This window comes from Amblyraja radiata, chromosome 38, assembly GCF_010909765.2.
Source record: "Amblyraja radiata isolate CabotCenter1 chromosome 38, sAmbRad1.1.pri, whole genome shotgun sequence".
Lineage (NCBI taxonomy): Eukaryota > Metazoa > Chordata > Chondrichthyes > Rajiformes > Rajidae > Amblyraja > Amblyraja radiata.
In genome coordinates, this window is record NC_045993.1 from 2,593,627 (window position 1) to 2,612,088 (window position 18,462).

General features: G+C 45.8%; 1 protein-coding gene across 1 annotated transcript in view; it reads right to left on the reverse strand.

Moving 5' to 3' along the window:
* Positions 1-3,262: 3,262 nt before the first annotated feature.
* Positions 3,263-18,462, reverse strand: part of gga1 (golgi associated, gamma adaptin ear containing, ARF binding protein 1) — a 33,769-nt gene continuing 18,569 nt past the window's right edge. Inside the window, exons 10-17 of the mRNA XM_033013414.1 lie at positions 14,316-14,423; positions 13,148-13,303; positions 11,381-11,454; positions 8,631-8,836; positions 7,534-7,874; positions 5,694-5,863; positions 3,987-4,097; positions 3,263-3,721 (exon numbers count right to left, since the gene is read on the reverse strand). Coding sequence (XP_032869305.1) covers positions 3,611-3,721; positions 3,987-4,097; positions 5,694-5,863; positions 7,534-7,874; positions 8,631-8,836; positions 11,381-11,454; positions 13,148-13,303; positions 14,316-14,423 — 1,277 coding nt within the window. The 3' untranslated portion in view covers positions 3,263-3,610. The remainder of the gene's footprint in view (positions 3,722-3,986; positions 4,098-5,693; positions 5,864-7,533; positions 7,875-8,630; positions 8,837-11,380; positions 11,455-13,147; positions 13,304-14,315; positions 14,424-18,462) is intronic.

The following is an 18,462-nucleotide window of genomic DNA, read 5'->3' on the forward strand; positions in this document are numbered from 1 at the left end:
ATGGTTGATCATTGGTTGGCGCGGACTAGGTGGGCCGAAGGGCCCGTTCCCACGCTGCATCTCTAAACTAAGCTTAAAAAAACATAATCTAATCTTGTCCAAATGTCACGACACCTCAAAACGCTGGCACACTGCCACACAAACTTCCATTGTAATAGTGACCTTGCAGGACATTCAGATATTTAAGAAAGAACTGCAGATACTGGAAAAATCGAAGGTAGACAAAAATGCTGGAGAAACTCAGCGGGTGAGGCAGCATCTATGGAGCGAAGAAATAGGCGACGTTTCGGGTCTCGACCTATTCCTTTGCTCCATAGATGTTGCCTCGCCCGCTGAGTTCCTCCAGCATTTTTGTCTACCTTCAGATATGTAATGATTTCTGCGATCGGAATTAAGATCCAGTTAAAGAGGACCCTTGTAAATGACCACGTTCCAGCTCACAGACTAACAAGGCATCTATCGCTTGTGCATCCTGCAGACCACATGTGCAAACTCTAAGTGTAAGGCCTCACCCACATTCTCGTTTTCACGCCTCTATTTTTGGAGGCGACTATTTACTTGGTCGTTGTACATTATCCGTTCAGTACTTGAGTGGGACGAGCCACTCCAGCTGAAATAGTCCACTGCTCAAACCCGCCACATCCCCGCCCACTGATGTGCACCTTTACTCTTCATTGAGGGCCTGAGCTATAGGGAGAGGTTGAGCAGGCTGGGACTCTTATTCCTTGGAGCGCAGGAGGATGAGGGGTGATCTCATGGAGGTGTACAAAATCATGAGAGGAATAGATCGGGAAAACACACAGTGTCTCTTGCCCAGAGTGGGGGGGAATCGAGGACCAGAGGACATAGGTTCAAGGTGAGGGTGCAGAAATTTAATAGGAATGTGAGGGGTAACGAGCTACAGGAGGAGGTAGTTGAGGCAACGTTTAAGAAACAATCAGACAGCCACATGGTTAGGAGAGGTTTAGAAGGACCTGGGTCAAACGCACAGGTGCGACTAATGTAGATGGGACATTTTGGCCGGTTTGGGCAAGATGGGCCAAAGGGGCTTGTTTCCACGCTGCAAATCTCTATGTCTCTGCCACATATGGTGCCCAAGATCCACTTTGTCTTTCTCCATCCCCCACCAGGGCCCTTCTCCTAGTTAGTCTCAGCTTTGTGCCCAGGGCGTCTAGACTCTACAGCCTGCATCTGTAGCCCACTGTGCAAAGAGCCACTCTGAATCCTTGCTCGATTCACCTGCAAGTAAGGATCTCTGGAAAGAATTTTCCCTCAGGAGTTTAAGAGTCAAGTCCAACAGTAGGGGTCTCACGAATCACGTACAGGAAGGAACTGCAGATGCTGGCACAAAATCAGACTGAAGAAGGGTCTCGACCTGAAACGTCACCCTTCCTTCTATCCAGAGATGCTGCCTGCCCCACTGAGTTACTCCAGCATTTTGTGTCTGCCTTCTCACTAATCAGTGACTACTGGCACTAAACAAACTTTAAGGAACATTAAAAAGGCAAAGCATATCACCTGCACTTGGACCAAGCAGGGATTATTACTACCTCAGTCTCAAGCCGTTCTAACCTCTCTTCCTAATGCCAATTTTACCAATGCTCCATCATCCTTCAGCATCCTGTGACATGAACGCACTTAGTATTCAGCACTATAGTTTAGTTTAGATAGCGTGGAAACAGGCCCTTTAGCCCACCGGGTCCGTGCCAACCAGCGATCCCTGCACATTAACACTATCCTACACCCACTAGGGACAATTTCTACATTTATACCAAGCCAGTTAACCTACAAACCTGTACGTCTTTGGAGTGTGGGTGGAAACGGAAGAATTCGGAGAAAACCCACGCAGGTCACGGGGAGAAGGTACAAACTCGGTACAGACAAGCGCCCGTAGTCAGGATGGAACCCGGGTCTCTGGCGCTGTGAGGCAGTAACTCTACCCGCTGTGCCACAGTGACCACCCGATGTCTCAGGTTAGTATTGCTCGTTTTGAAGATTTCAGATCAGGACAAGATCACACTATTTGCCGAGCTATTTTTACACCGGAGAGGGAAGAGCAAAGGGATTAGGTTTCTCACCCGCAGGTACGTACTTAAGGCTGCATAAGGTCAGTATTCTCAGCTGGATACTCTGTGGCTGAACCAGTCATGGGGCAGCCAAGGTGAGCAAACCAAACTTCAGCAAGGGACACCCGCTTCAAATATTCCTTGTGAACTACTTGGGCCTTGTTGGGTGCAGAGGAGAAACAGATCATGTACATCAGAAGAACTAGCTTTTTTTCCCCCCCAAACAGAAATACATGCAAGCTAAATCAAGGGGCATAGTCTTAACTCTGCATCTGTTTGAGATGGGAAATTGCAGTGGTTCGGACATTAAAAATTATTCCTCTCCTTGCTGGACTTTATTTGCCCCTTCTCCCACCACCCAGATTCTTTCCAACATTCGTGTAGGAAGGAACTGCAGATGCCGGTATACGCCGAAGGTAGACACAAAATGCTGGAGTAACTCAGCGGGTCAGGAGGCATATCTGGAGAGAAGGAACGGGGAACTTTGTCCACCCAGAGAGTTATGAAGCTGTGGAATTCCCTGCCACAGAAGGCAGTGGAGGCCAATTCACTGGATGAATTTAAAAGAGTTAGTTCTAGGGGCTAGTGGAATCAAGGGGTATGGGGAGAAGGCACGCACGGATTATTGATTGTGGATGATCTGCCATGATCACAATGAATGGCGGTGCTGGCTCGAAGGGCCGAATGGCCTCATCCTGCACTTATTTTCTATGTAAAGCTGGAACGGAGTACTGATTTTGGATGATCAGCCATGTTCATATTGAATGGTGGTGCTGGCTCGAAGGGCCGAATGGCCTACTCCTGCACCAATTTTCTATGTCTATGTTTCTCTGACCTTTCGGGTCGAGACCCTTCTTCAGACTAAAGAAACGTCACCCATTCCTTCTCTCCAGAGAAACTGCCTGCCTCAATCAGCTACTCCAGCAGTTTCTTCCAACATTCTTTGCCCAAATCACGACATTGGAGCACACAACCAGCCTCCAACGCGCTACCTAATGTCAGGACCTACTCCCCGGCAGGAACCGGGAAGTTGAACCTCTCGGCTCGAACCCTTCTCCTGTCCACTAGCCACAACTTCTGCCACTTATTCATCCAACTTGCGGACAAAATAAAATAAAAATCATATTCCAGAAGGCGACACACCAACAGAGGCGGGCGCTAACGAGCGCCTCCGAAAAAGTAGACTTTGAAACGAGTCAGGAATAAAACTTTGAACGATTTTATCACATACTGAATAAAGTTATGGAGTCCTTACGACAGGAGCTGTAAAACTATTGCACACAGAGGTGGGGGAAAAACTATTTGTGACATAACTAGTTAACAGCAGGAGTAACAAGGTCTTGCTCAGTATCAGAACAGAGTTGTCGCTCCAGAGCAGTTTATTGTGTGGTAAGATCAGCCCTAGAAATTAGAAACTGGACTGCGTCAGGACACCATTTTAAAACCATGGTCACCCCTTTAAGTTCACCCTAATAAGTAAAATGCAGGCGGTCTCCTAGCAATAGAGTAGAGAGGTGCCCATGTAGTGTCTGTTTGTGTCCGTGTTAGAGACTCCCCCAGGACTCTGGAGGTGGGAACTCGTCCAAGTCTCCCATTTCATTGAAGGTTTGGTCGCCCAGCGCAAACGTGAGCTTGTATCGTAATCGCACTTTCTCCTGCAAAGAACGAAGCCACACTTTAGGAAACGTTGGAACGGAACATTTAACTCGAATTACCCACTCTTGGGTACATGGATAGGAAAGGATGAGAGAGGGAGGGAGGGAGGGAGGGATAAAGGGTCAAGCATGGGCAAGTGGGACTAGCTTCAATGGGGATGAGTTGGGCCGAAGGGCCTGTTTTCATGCTGCACGACTGTGACAAGACATTTGCCTGGGGTAGCTGGTTCGGCACAGAGGATGCACCAACACGACTTAGACTCACCTTCTGTGGGTTTGCTAGAAGCAAGACCTGTGTAATTGCGGAAGGTGGAACGAGAGGGTTGAATGCTGGCAGCTCGGTGCCAGAGGGAGGCTGTAGTTTCACCTTCATGGCCTGAAACACAGCAATTGAAAATATTTCTTGTGTAGGGAGCAACTCAGCGGGTCACGCTGTATCTCAGGGGAAAGGAACGGGTGACGTCTCGGGTTACAGACCCTTCTCAGAACGCCACCTATTTCTTTTCTCCAGAGATGCTGCCTGACCCGCACAATTACTCAAGTTTGTTTAAGAAGGAACTGCAGATGCTGGAAAAATCGAAGGTAGACAAAAATGCTGGAGAAACTCAGCGGGTGAGGCAGCATCTATGGAGCGAAGGAATAGGTGACGTTTCGGGTCGAGACCCGAAACGTCACCTATTCCTTCGCTCCATAGATGCTGCCTCACCCGCTAAGTTTCTCCACCATTTTTGTCTACTAACGTTTTTGAGTCAGTCTTAAGAATATTTCTTATTTCCCTGCACAAGGCTATTTATACCCCCCCTGGTTCTCCCACCACCCACCTAAACTAGGAGCAATTTACAACAGCCAGTTAGTCTATTCGTCAGCACAGTGTCACAGTTCCAGAGACCCGGGTCAGATCCTGACCTCCGCTGCTGTCTGTGTGGTTTGCATGTTCTCCCTGTGACCGCGTGGTTTTCCCCTGGTTTCCTGCCAAGACGTGCAGGTTTGTAGGTTAATAATTTGCCCTCTGTAAAACTGATCAGAGGGAGAATGTGCAAACTTCACACGGACAGCACCCGAGCTCAGGATCGAATCCGGGTCTCTGCCACCGTGAGGCAGCAGCTCTACCCGCTGCGCCACAATGCCGCCCTTCTGCGGGATAATCCACAAGGGAACTTGGGAGAAGAGTTAACGAGCTGCTAGTTTGGCTGAAATAACTCGTACAATGATTCAACAATGTCAAATAATAAAACCTGCCCCAGCTGTTGTACTCGCTAGAATTTAGAAGATTGAGGGGGGGGGGATCTTATAGAAACATACAAAATTCTTAAGGGGTTGGACAGGCTAGATGCAGGAAGATTGTTCTCGATGTTGGGGAAGTCCAGAAGCAAGGGGTCACAGTTTAAGGATAAGGGGGAAGTCTTTTAGGGACCGAGATGAGAACAATATTTTTCACACAGAGAGTGGTGAATCTGGGGAATTCTCTGCCACAGAAGGTAGTTGAGGCCACAGTTCATTGGCTATATTTAAGAGGGAGTTAGATGCGGCCCTTGTGGCTAATGGGATCAGGGGGTATGGAGAGAAGGCAGGTACAGGATACTGAGTTGGATGATCAGGCATGATCATATTGAATGGTGGTGCAGGCTCGAAGGGCCGAATGGCCTACTCCTGCACCTATTTTCTATGTTTCTATGAACCATCCTACCACAACCAGAGGGCAGTGCTGAATAACTAGCTACCTCATTGGAGACCCTCTGACTATCTGTGATCGGACTTTACTGAACTTTATCTTGCCCTAAACATAATTCGCATTATTCCCTTTATCGTGTATCTATACACTGTGGACGGCTCGACTGTAATCATGCATTGATTTCTGCAGGCTGGATCGCATGCTAAAGCTTTTCACTGTACCTCGGTACACATGACAATAAACTAAACTCAAACGTATATTGAAAATTAAAGAATTTAAAAGGTGTTGAGGCCAACTCACCTTTGGGACAGCAGCTTGGAATCTTATATTTTTCACCGTTTGTGGTGCTGTGCTTATCATAGACGTAACCACCACCAACACATCAGGCTGGCCATGAGGGGGGTCCTTTGCAAAGTGGAAGAGAATACGAAAACTATTCTTATCGTACACTGTGACTGGTAAGATGCTACCTGTAAGAAGGAAAAAAGATGTCGTCAATGGACATGTCTACTGATGAAGTCAAAGCCAATTTTATTTATCACATGCAGCCAAAGGTGCAGTGAAATGAATTTGACAGCAATGGTACACTTAAAAAGAACACACAATACACAATAAAATTTAACACAAACATCCACAACAGCATTCTTCTACTGTGGGGGAAGGCACAAAGTACAGCCAGTCCTCCTCCTTTTTTCACCCGTGGTCAGGGGCCATGAACCCTCCGCAGTCGCCGCTAAGGACGGTCCGAAGTACAGGCCCTCTCGTCGGGAGAGATATTTACATTCTGAAATACCTCTGCCACATAATACACTCTATAGTACCTCTGGTGTTATAGAATGAATGAATGAGTATTTTATTGTCACATGTAACAAGTCAGGGTGATATTCTTTGTTTTGCACACACGAGGTATGCAAAGAGTAGCCGCCTAAAGGGCACAAAGTTATAAAGTATCCCGCGACCGGTCCTCCTTCGTTTCTCCCCCCCCCCCCCCCAGCAGTTCGCCTGCACCTGGACCTCCTTTGTTCTCTCCCCCCCCCCCCCCCCCCCCCTGGCAGTTCCCCTACACCTGGACCTCCTTCGTTCTCTCCCCTCACACCCCCACACCAGTGAGGTATAACACTCTGTAAGGTAGACACAAAATGCTGGAGTAACTCAGCTGGACAGGCAGCATCTCTGGAGAGAAGGAATGGGTGACATTTCAGTCTGAAGAAGGGTCTCGACCCGAAACGTCACCCATTCTTTCTCTCCAGAGGTGCTACTTGTCCCCGCTGAGTTACTCCAGCATTTTGCGTCTACCTTCGATTTAAACCAGCAACTGCAGTTCTTCCCTACTCCTCCATAACACTCTGTCACACAACATCCACCCATACCACATCATCCACTCTACATCAATCACCCATGTTATATCAACACCACACGAAAGTATAGCGTATTATTCCATAGAATCCTACTTCAATAGGTTGAAAAAAAACACAGGAAGGAGTCCAGAAATGCAAGCCCGAGTTAATTTTCATCATCTCTACAATAAACCGGACTCATCAGTGCCTTCAGAGAAGTTAGCAATTTGTCCTACTCTATCCCGTAACTCCTGCAGTTTTCCCCTCAAAAAAGATTTTTTTCCAATCCCTCTTTGAAAATTACTGAACTAATTTTCATCGTGCTTTCCAGTTCTTTGTCAACGAACCCGTCGGACTCAACCTAAAATGTCACCCATTCCTTTTCCCCAGAGATGCTGCCAGACCCGCCGAGTTACTCCGGCATTTTGTGCCTGTCTTCAGTATAAACCAGCATCTGCAGTTCCTTCTGACTCCAGCACTTTGCGTCCTTTTGTGTAAACCAGCATCTGCAGTTTCTTGTTTCCTAACTTCATCTGTTCAGAATAATCCTGACTTCACAAAATCATCCAGACAACAGCAAAGCACAATGTGCTGCCGGAACTCAGCGAGTCAGGCAGCATCTGTGGAGGGAATGGACGGGTGATATTTTGGGTTGGAACCCTTGTTCAGCCTGTCCACTCCTCCACGGATGCTGCCGGAGCAGCAGGTTCTTCCAGCAGTTTGTGTTTTGCTCCAGATTCCAGCGTCTGCGGTTTCTTGCGTCCCCATAGAGAACGGGTTGTGAAAACTATTTAGTTACTCACTTGGTTTTATAGATTCTAGAGGTACTAAAACATTAGTTAGCGATATTTCCTGGTGAGACAGCAGTGATGATTTGAGGCCAGAGTGAGCGCTGGAGTGAGCTCCGCGTTGTCCTATGCTCGAGGCACCGGCAGAGGCTGAGGCAAGTAACGAACCATGCCCAAACACCAGTGGCTGATCAGGGTGAGGTGTAAGGCCTGTCGGATGGATCGGTCTTGTCAAGATGGGTGAGACACTCTTGGTCAAAGCAGGCAAGAGTGGCATGGTGTCCATGGCAGATGCGGAGTTAGTGCCTGCTTTGTTCTGGAGATCTCGAAGTGTTTGCCTTTGCTGAGGAGCCGACCTGTGAATAAGACAAGTAAAGTAATGTGTCAGAGATGGAGATGGTCACACCTATATCCCAGGCCAAACAGAACTTCATTGGCACTTGATAGCAGCCAAGGTTCGAAGCAGCACATGATAATTTTGCTCCATTGATGGATTATAACCTGAATACGTTTGTGGTCCCAGTTATCATGTCATGTCTAAACAGTGGAGCATTGTAGTTTGTGTTGCTATCAGTTAGGAAGGATCCAACTGTTCTGAAGGGAGACCAAATGTGAACACAATACTCCGGATCTACCTTCAGTCTGAAGAAGGGTCTCAACCCGAAACGTCACCCATTCCTTCTCTCCAGAGATGCTGCCTGTCCCGCTGAGTTACTCCAGCTTTTTGTGCCTCTCTCCGGGCCTACCTATCACTTGCCAACTCTTGCCACACCTATGGGGTGGGAGATTGCAACCTTCACGTGGTCCACCCTGTTTCGACGAATGCAATCAACCTGGCGTGCACAATCAAATAGAACAAGTTGTCCTACAACTTTAGGCTGTGCACGCCATACGCAGGAAGAAGAGATGCCACGCCTATCCACTCTTAACTCTCTCTCCTCCACTCTCAGTCCAGATGAAGGGTTTTGGCCCAAAATGTGGACTGGCCATTTCCTTCCACAGATGGGGCACAAAAAGCTGGAGGAACTCAGCGGATCCAGACGTCACCAAGTTCTTCCAGCACAAACACAGACTCATTGTTGACGGCACCGTACCACTTGTCTGTCCCGTACCATTTAACCTGTTGAGATTCTGGAGGCAACGACTGCTGAAGGAGAGTTTTCCCCAACATATCCAAGTCGTCCAAGGCTTTACTTCCAGCGCTGGCAGCCGGATTTTGGTGGCAGGCAGTCGAAGTAGCTGGCTTTAGCAATTCCGTAGACATCATACTGGCTTCCACAGAGGCTGCAGGGCCACTCAGCTCATCAGGCTCGGCAGACTGGAGAGGATACAAACAGGACTTGTTCTTATACGGAAAGGAAACAGGATAATTGTGCATCTCACACACAGAAATAGGCCCTGCGGCCCAACTTGCCCATGCCATCCATGATACCAGGACGTTCTTTTAGGAAGGAGATGACGAGGAATTTATTTAGTCAGAGGGTGGTGAATCTGTGGAATTATTTGCCACAGAAGCCACAGCCATCAGGCTATTAAACCTGGCTCGGACAAAACTTTGATTATTAATAACCAATTATCTGTTATTTGCACTTTATCAGTTTATATATTCATGTATGTATATATTTATATAATGGTATATGGACACACTGATCTGTTTTGTAGTAAATGCCTACTATGTTCTGTTGTGCTGAAGCAAAGCAAGAATTTCATTGTCCTATCAGGGACACATGACACTAAACTCACTTGAACTTGAAGGCCAAGTCAGTGGATATATTTAAGGCAGAGATAGATAGATTCTGGATTAGTACGGGTGTCAGCGATTGAGGCAGGAAATTGGGGTTAGGAGGGAGAGATAGATCAGAAAGCTGGAATAGAGATGGGTGCGGGACGGAATGACAGGTGCAGGATGGAACTGCAGTTGCTGGTTTACGCTGAAGATGGACATAAAATGCTGGAGTAACTCAGCGGGACAGGCAGCATCTCTGGAGAAAAGGATTAGGTGATGTTTCGGGTCGAGACCCTTCATCAGACTGAAGATAAGACACATAACACTGGAGTAACTCAGCGGGACAGGCAGCGTCTCTGGATAGAAGGAATGGGTGTCTTTTGAAGTCAGTCTGAAGAAGGGTCTCGACCCGAAACGTCACCCATTCCTTCTACCCAGAGATGCTGCTTGACCCACTGAGTTACTCCAGCACTTTGTGTCTTATCTTCGGTTTAAACAAGCATCTGCAGTTCCTTCCTACACCCTTCTTCAGACTGCTTGACCCGCTGAGTTACTCCAGCATGGGAGCTGGAAAAATGGCTGATATTAAATTTCTGAATAAGGTACTGTCGATATAAGGCACATAGATTAATTATTGTGATTAAGGAGTATTGGTTGCTTTTAACAAGATGGCTCAGGCTTTGACCACCAAAATAACATTGAAACGAGAAAACAGTGACATTTATTGTACGCCCAGCTTGCCTGTCATCTGAGATCGGTCAGCAGTGTGAATTGCACAAATATACACAGCCGGGTTGGGTGGGAACTGTGCAGAAACATGTGGGAAGGAACGGCAGATGCTGGTTTAAACCGAAGATAAGACACAAAATGCTGGAGTGACTCAGCGGGACAGGCAGTGTGATGTATATGTAATATACATACCAGTGCCCCTTTAATATAAATGCCTGTGCCTCGTGATCGAGATCAGGTGACCTTCGAGAAGTTTCCGTGGGTGGGGCAGAATAAAATGTACTTACAAGATGTCAGACGTATTTTCTTTGTGCTAGTCACAACAGGGCCTTGCGTGGTCTCAAACATTACAGGCAGCATCTCTGGGTAGAAGGAATGGGTGACGTTTCGGATCGAGACCCTTCTGCAGACTGACTTCATACGTCACCCATTCCTTCTATCCAGAGACGCTGCCTGTCCCGCTGAGTTAGTCCAGCGTTATGTGTCTATCTTCAGTCTGAAGAAGGGTCTCGATCCGAAACATCACCTAAACCTTTTCTCCAGAGATGCTGCCTGTCCCGCTGAATTACTCCAGCATTTTGTGTCCATTTACTGTGCAGAAACATGCAGGATCCACCAGATAAAACACACCCAAGTGTGTTTATCAGACGAACACTTCAAAATGGTAGAAATATGCACACCCACAGCAGTACAACTTGCAGGCTGGAAAGGCAGAGTAAGATATCGCAGCAATTTATGTCACAACAGAAAAACAGCAGTACAGCATTTAAGACAGGTTTCTCTACAACCTTTCAGCACCCAAACCTAAAATGTAAGATATTTAACTGCACATTGGTAATTCAAAACATAGTTTAAATAGTAAATATTTGAATGATCATAACACAGTCCTCATATTTCCATAGCATACTTCAGATCTCTTTTAAGACAATTCAAAGTGCTCCACCATTGCCTTTGAAGATTGTACCTGCTGTAATGTGGTGGGGGGGGAAAGAGGGAAACCAGCTCCAACGAATTACAATGCATAATAATCATTCTTTTTAACTACCAGCCAGAGCCATAGTGCTAACTCAGAGTCATACTGCGCGGAAACAGGCCCTTCAGCCCAACTTGTCCACGCCATCCAACATGCCCCACTAGTCTCTCCACCCCCCCCCCCCCCCCCATCTTCCTGCATTTGCTCTGAAGGTTAATGTTAAGCATATGGGGGAAGAGGATTCCATCTAGCATCTAGGAGAGACAATAAAACACTCGACTCTTGAAGATAAAAAAATATTCAGAACTTCATCCTGAAATATGTTTTTTTTTGTCACAATGCTGTTATTATTCTTTAAAATAGAGATATGACCAGGTACATTTTCAAGATTAAATGAAGAAAAATAAAAAGAGATCCAAGCTTTACACTCTTACCTGAAATGTATTCCAATTGCTTGAGTCGACAGCCTGCGATGTGGGCATTGTATTGGGGACGAGGTCATTCAGCCCTACAGATAAAGGAAAATAAATATTAACAGGTTTTTTTTTTTTTTTTAAAGCAGCGTATTTTGGGTCTTAGAGGTTGCCCAGGGTCTGAAGAAAGACCACGACTTGAAACGTCACCTATCCATGTTCTCCAGAGAAGCTGCCTGACCCGCTGAGTTACTCCAGCACTCTGTGAAACGTCACCTATCCATGTTCTCCAGAGATGCTGCCTGACCCGCTGAGTTACTCCAGCGCTCTGTGAAACGTCACCTATCCATGTTCTCCACAGATGCTGCCTGACCCGCTGAGTTACTCCAGCGCTCTGTGAAACGTCACCTATCCACGTTCTCCACAGATGCTGCCTGACCCGCTGAGTTACTCCAGCACTCTGTGAAACGTCACCTATCCACGTTCTCCACAGATGCTGCCTGACCCGCTGAGTTACTCCAGCACTCTGTGAAACGTCACCTATCCACGTTCTCCACAGATGCTGCCTGACCCGCTGAGTTACTCCAGCACTCTGTGAAACGTCACCTATCCACGTTCTCCACAGATGCTGCCTGACCCGCTGAGTTACTCCAGCACTCTGTGAAACGTCACCTATCCATGTTCTCCACAGATGCTGCCTGACCTGCTGAGTTACTCCAGCGCTCTGTGAAACGTCACCTATCCATGTTCTCCACAGATGCTGCCTGTCCCGCTGAGTTATGGTGCAGCAGCATCTATGGAGCGAAGGAAATAGGCAACGTTTCGAGCCGAAACCCTTCTGGAAATAGGCAACGTTTCGGGCCGAAACCCGGAAGGGTTTCGACCCGAAACGTTGCCTATTTCCTTAGCTCCAGAGAAGCTGCCTGACCCGCTGAGTTACTCCAGCACTCTGTGAAACGTCACCTATCCATGTTCTCCACAGATGCTGCCTGACCCGCTGAGTTACTCCAGCGCTCTGTGAAACGTCACCTATCCATGTTCTCCACAGATGCTGCCTGACCCGCTGAGTTACTCCAGAACTCTGTGTCTTAACAATATACATCAGAGAAATAACAAATGCCACACAAGGAGACAGAAAGACACTTGGCAATTTAGGGCCCAAGCAACCAGTGTCACGATCGGAAATAATGGCAGAACAGTTAAAGGTCCGTGATGCCCAAGAATCACGAAACGGAAGGGTCCAGAGGATCTGAAAGGATTTATGGCCAAAGGAATCAAGTGAGAGAGAGAGAGAGAGAGAGAGAGAGAGGGGAAAGACAAAGAAAAGCTAAACTTACCGAATTGTGAATGGCTTGGGGAGAGTGGATGTGGAGAGGATGTTTCCACTAGTGGGAGAGTATAGAACCAGAGGTCACAGCCTCAGAATTAAAGGACGTTCCTTTAGGAAGGAGATGAGGAGGAATTTCTTTACTCAGAGGGCGGTGAATCTGTGGAATTCATTGCCGTAGAAGGCTGTGGGGGCCAAGTCCGTGAATATGTTTAAGGCAGAGATAGAGTCTTGATTAGTGCGGGTGTCAGGGGTTATGGGGAGAAGGCAGGAGAATGGGGTTAGGAGGGAGATAAAGATCAGCCATGATTGAACTGCGGAGTAGACTTGATGGGCCGAATGGCCTAATTCTGCTCCTATGAGCTTAAAGAAGGGACGTTTAAATAATTAGAGCCTGCTAAGTAGGATAACAAGTCATTGATCTCGGCAATAGGGGAAAGTATTGAGGAAAATGTTCTCACCTAATGACATCAATTCATCATCTAGTAATGATATGGAGCCGGTGAGATCTGGTGCGAGCTCTGCATTCCAATGTTGATTAGCGGGGGCAGCAGGGTAGGATGGAGCATTTGATCCAGTCTCCAACCCACACAGATCTAGTAGTGCAGAGCGGCTGGCTGGAAATAATGACACAATTACACCACGTTAATATTCTCACACCTTCCCCAGTAAAGTGACAATACTAAATAATTGCACCACAGCATGGTTTGGGAACAGCTCCATCCAAGGCCGCAAGGCTTCCAATAAAGGCGGTCGCTTGTTATCCACTAACAGAGTGTTTCGATGGTCATTCAGTTGAGACATTACAATGTGATGTCTGTGTGGAGTTTGCACGTTCTCTTTGCGACTGTAGGTTTCCTCCGACTTCTCTGGTTTCCTCCCACATCCCAAAGACGTGCAGGTTTTTAGTTTAGTTTAGTTTAGCGATCACTGGAGAGAAGGAATGGGTGACGTTTCAGGTCGAAAGAAGGGTTTCGACTCGAAACGTCACCCATTCCTTCTCTCCAGAGATAGACATAGAAACATAGAAATTAGGTGCAGGAGTAGGCCATTCGGCCCTTCGAGACTGCACCGCCATTCAATATGATCATGGCTGATCATCCAACTCAGAATCCCGTACCTGCCTTCTCTCCATACCCTCTGATCCCCTTAGCCACAAGGGCCACATCTAACTCCCTCTTAAATATAGCCAATGAACTGGCCTCGACTACCCTCTGTGGCAGGGAGTTCCAGAGATTCACCACTCTCTGTGTGAAAAAAGTTCTTCTCATCTCGGTTTTAAAGGATTTCCCCCTTATCCTTAAGCTGTGACCCCTTGTCCTGGACTTCCCCAACATCGGGAGCAATCTTCCTGCATCTAGCCTGTCCAACCCCTTAAGAATTTTGTAAGTTTCTATAAGATCCCCTCTCAATCTCCTAAATTCTAGAGAGTATAAACCAAGTCTTGCCTAGAGAATTCTAGAGAGTATAAACCAAGATGCTGCCTGTCCCGCTGAGTTACTCCAGCAAGTTAGTGTTCATCTTAGACATTCACCCTGACATGTTCGGCACGGACATTGTGGGCTGAAGGGCCTGTTCCTGTGCTGTACTGTTCTACGTTCTAATTGCAGCCACATGATAAACACATACCTTTAATGCTCGGCGTGTCAGTCACCCCATTGATTTCTTCGCCTTTCACTATCTTCTTGTACGTGTTAATGACCTGCGTTAAGTTGTCATTCGCTTGGAGGATTTCAGCTGGAGAAACAAAAAAATTGAAAGCAAGCTCATGAACTAATGAGTCTGAAGAAGGGTCTCAACCCGAAACGTCACCCAAGTCTAAAGGGTCTTGACCCGAAACATCACCCGAGTCTAAAGGGTGTCGACCCGAAACGTCACCCAAGTCTGAAGAAGGGTCTCCACTAGAAACGTCACCCAAGTCTGTGGTGGATGCAGGTTCTCTGGATGCTTTCAAGAGAGAGCTAGATAGGGCTCTTAAAAATAGCGGAGTCAGGGGATATGGGGAGAAGGCAAGGCAAGACAACTTTATTTATATAGCACATTTCATACACGAGGCAGACTCAAAGTGCTTCACATAAAAACATGTCATACAATAAATGAAATAATAAAATGAAATAAGAAGAACTAAAAGAAAAGAAAAGCAAAATTAAAAATGCATTATAAAAAGTGCAAAAGTTAAAAGTGCAATGTAGTTAAGATTTAGCTGAAAGCTAAAGTAAACATAAAAGTTTTCAGTCTTGTTTTAAAAGTGGTCAAAGTTGAGGCAAGTCTTAAATCTTCAGGAAGTTTATTCCAGCTATTTGTTGCATAGTAACTAAATCCTGCTTTCCCATGTTTTGTATTTACTCTGGGAATCACTAGCAGATTGGTTTCAGAAGATCTTAGCGGTCTAGAAGGCTTATATAGTGGAAGCATGTCAGTGATATACTTTGGCCCTAAACCATGTAGTGATTTATAGGTGAGCAGCAGGATTTTAAAATCAATTCTCTGACATACAGGGAGCCAATGTAAGGATTTAAGAATTGGTGTAATATGCTCAAATTTTTTGGTCTTTGTTAGAACTCTAGCAACAGCGTTCTGAACAAGCTGTAGCTGCCTGACAGTTTTTTTTGGAAGACCTGCAAGGAGACCGTTACAATAATCTAGCCTACTATTAATAAAGGCATGTACAAGTTTTTCTAAGTCTTGAGCTGACATGAGTCCTCTTAATCTTGCTATGTTTTTGAGGTGATAGTAGGCCGATTTTGTTACTGATTTGATGTGACTGTCGAAATTTAAATCTGAATCCATAATGAACCCAAGATTTCTGGCTTTGTTTGAAGTTTTCAGGGACAGAGAGTGAAGGTGTTGGGTTACTTTAAGCCTTTCTTTTTTAGCACCAAAAACAATTATCTCCGTTTTGTCCTTATTTAGTTGGAGAAAATTTTGGCACATCCAGTCTTTGACTTGCTCAATGCACTGGCACAACAGATCTATGGGGCGATAGTCATTTGGTGATAGCGCTACATAGATTTGAGTGTCATCGGCATAGCAGTGGTGGTCAATATTATTATTTCGCATGATTTGCCCTAGTGGGAGCATGTAGATGTTGAATAAAGAGGGCCCTAAGATCGAACCTTGCGGTACTCCACACGTCACGTTGGTTGGTTCTGATACAAAGTCGCCAATGGAAACAAAATAGTTCCTATCTTGTAAATATGACCTGAACCAACTTAAGACTGTGCCTGAGAGCCCCACCCATTTTTCCAACCTGTCCAAAAGTATTGAGTGATCAACAGTGTCGAATGCAGCACTGAGGTCTAATAGCATTAATATTGAAACTTTGCCAGAGTCTGTGTTAAGACGGATGTCGTTTACAACTTTAATAAGAGCGGTCTCGGTGCTATGAAGAGGTCGAAATCCTGACTGGAAGTTGTCGTAGCAGCCAGTTGAAGCCAGGAAGTGATTAAGTTGCTGGAGGACAACTTTCTCAATGATTTTACTTATGAAAGATAGGTTTGATATTGGTCTATAGTTGTTAATAATAGAGGCATCTAGGCTCCGCTTTTTTAAAAGAGGTTTAATAACTGCAGTTTTCAAGGCTTTTGGGAAATTGCCTGATTGAAGAGAGCTGTTAACTATTTGCAGTATGTCTATTGCTAGGCAGTCAAAAACATTCTTAAAGAAGTTGGTAGGTAAAGCATCAAGGCAGCAGGTGGATGGCCTTAGTTGTGTCACCGTTTCCACAAGAGTTTTAGAGTCTATGACATTAAAGCATGTCATCATTGCCACGTTACCTTTGCCTAAACAGGGTGGTGATCCAACATTTTTGTTTGAAGCGGTGATATTGATGGCACGTCTGATGCCTTCAATTTTATCTGTATAGAATAATGCAAACTCATTGCATTTCTGCGTGGAATGGAGTTCAGGTGGTAATTGTGTTGGGGGGTTGGTCAGTCTGTCAACAGTTGCAAATAGGGTTTTTGCCTTATTAGTGTTGTTGTTAATGATATTGGAGAAAAATGTTTCTCTAGCACTTTTTAAGTCTAAATTGTAGGCACGGAGGCTCTCTTTATAGATGTCATGGTGAATATGAAGTTTTGTTTTCCGCCAGATGCGCTCAGCTTTCCGGCATTCTCTTTTCTGGGCTGTTACAAAAGCAGCTTTTCTCCAGGGTGCCTTTTGCTTACCAGAAATCGTTTTAACCGTAACAGGTGCAATGACATCTATAACTTTCACAATTTTGGAGTTAAAGTTATCTACAAGATCATCAGCAGAACATGGGTTTAGAGGTGGTAAGAAGGAGATGGCATTTTTAAAGAGTACATTAGAATGTTCATTTATATACCGTTTTTTGACAGTATTTGATTTTGTCTGTATGTCGGGAATAAAAGATATATTAAAGAAAACACAGAAGTGGTCAGACAATGAAGGATCAGTCACGAAAATATCAGAAACAATGAGACCCTTTGTGATAATCAAGTCCAGGGTGTGCCCCTTACAATGAGTAGCCTCTTTCACATGTTGAGACAGTTCAAATGTGTCTAAAATAGTAAAACATTCTTTTGCACCCTTGTCATTCAAATCATCAGTATGAAAATTAAAATCACCAGTTATAACTAGACAGTCAAAGTCAGTGGAGATGCTAGACAATAATTCTGTAAAGTCATCGAAAAAATTAGCATAATATTTAGGAGGCCTGTAAATAATTAATAGGAGAACTCTGGGGGAACATTTCAATACAGCACAAAGGTATTCGAATGATGGAAAATCACCAAGTGACATCTGTTTCCCCTGAAATACATTTTTAAATATAGCAGCAACCCCTCCACCTCTTTTTCCAGATCTACATACATCAAAAAAGTTATAGTTTGGAGGAGCTGTCTCGATCAGAATGGTTGCACTGTTATTTTGTTCTAGCCATGTTTCAGTTAAAAACATAAAATCCAGTTTAGAGGTGGTAATAAAATCGTTGACTAAAAATGATTTGTTATTAAGAGACCTAACATTAAGCAGACCCATCCTGATGGTATTATTGATAGGCTTTATGGTTGGGTTTAGGTTTGGAGGTAATAGGTATTAGGTTTGTTAGGTTAGCAGTGTGTCTAAGTTTCCCTTTGTTTACTCTCTTAGTAGTCACAACAGGAATGCAGAAGGTGCCATAGTTTGACGTAGGCGACCTTGGGTTCAGCTGATTATGCGGAACTTCCTTCGTAATGTGTCTACGGCTGAACCCTTTCTTGTATCAGTAATATTCAGGACTGCTATCAATACAGGAGGGGGGCTGTGGCGCCCTCCGCTTGGTTGTTATCTCCCTGCGGCCGTGACGTGGCAATGGTACTGATATGGGGCGTGGGCTGAGCATCATAGACAGAGATGTAAGTTTAATGCCACCTTTTTCCTGTTTCTTCAATTCATATGGAAAATCATAATGGGAGGAAACAGTGGAGCTGGTGTTGTTATGGCTATGGGTGAGATGAGGGTGGAGGTCATCGTCGATGGGCGAGTGCAGAGGAGGGTGGTGGCCGTTCCTCTCCAAGCCAGCATCAGCAGTGGGGGATGGTAGGGAGGGTAAGGGCGCGTCGATGGGGATGGGTGGGTGGGGGGGGCTGTTGTCTCTCCTCAACGTCTGTGGTCTGACTGCGGCCTGTGTGTCAGACAGTGGCAGGGTAGATGTGTGGGGGGGGGCTGTTGCCTCGCTTCTCTACCTGTGGTCTGACTGCGGCCTGTGTGTCAGACAGTGGCAGGGTAGATGTGTGGGGGGGGGGCTGTTGCCTCGCTTCTCTACCTGTGGTAT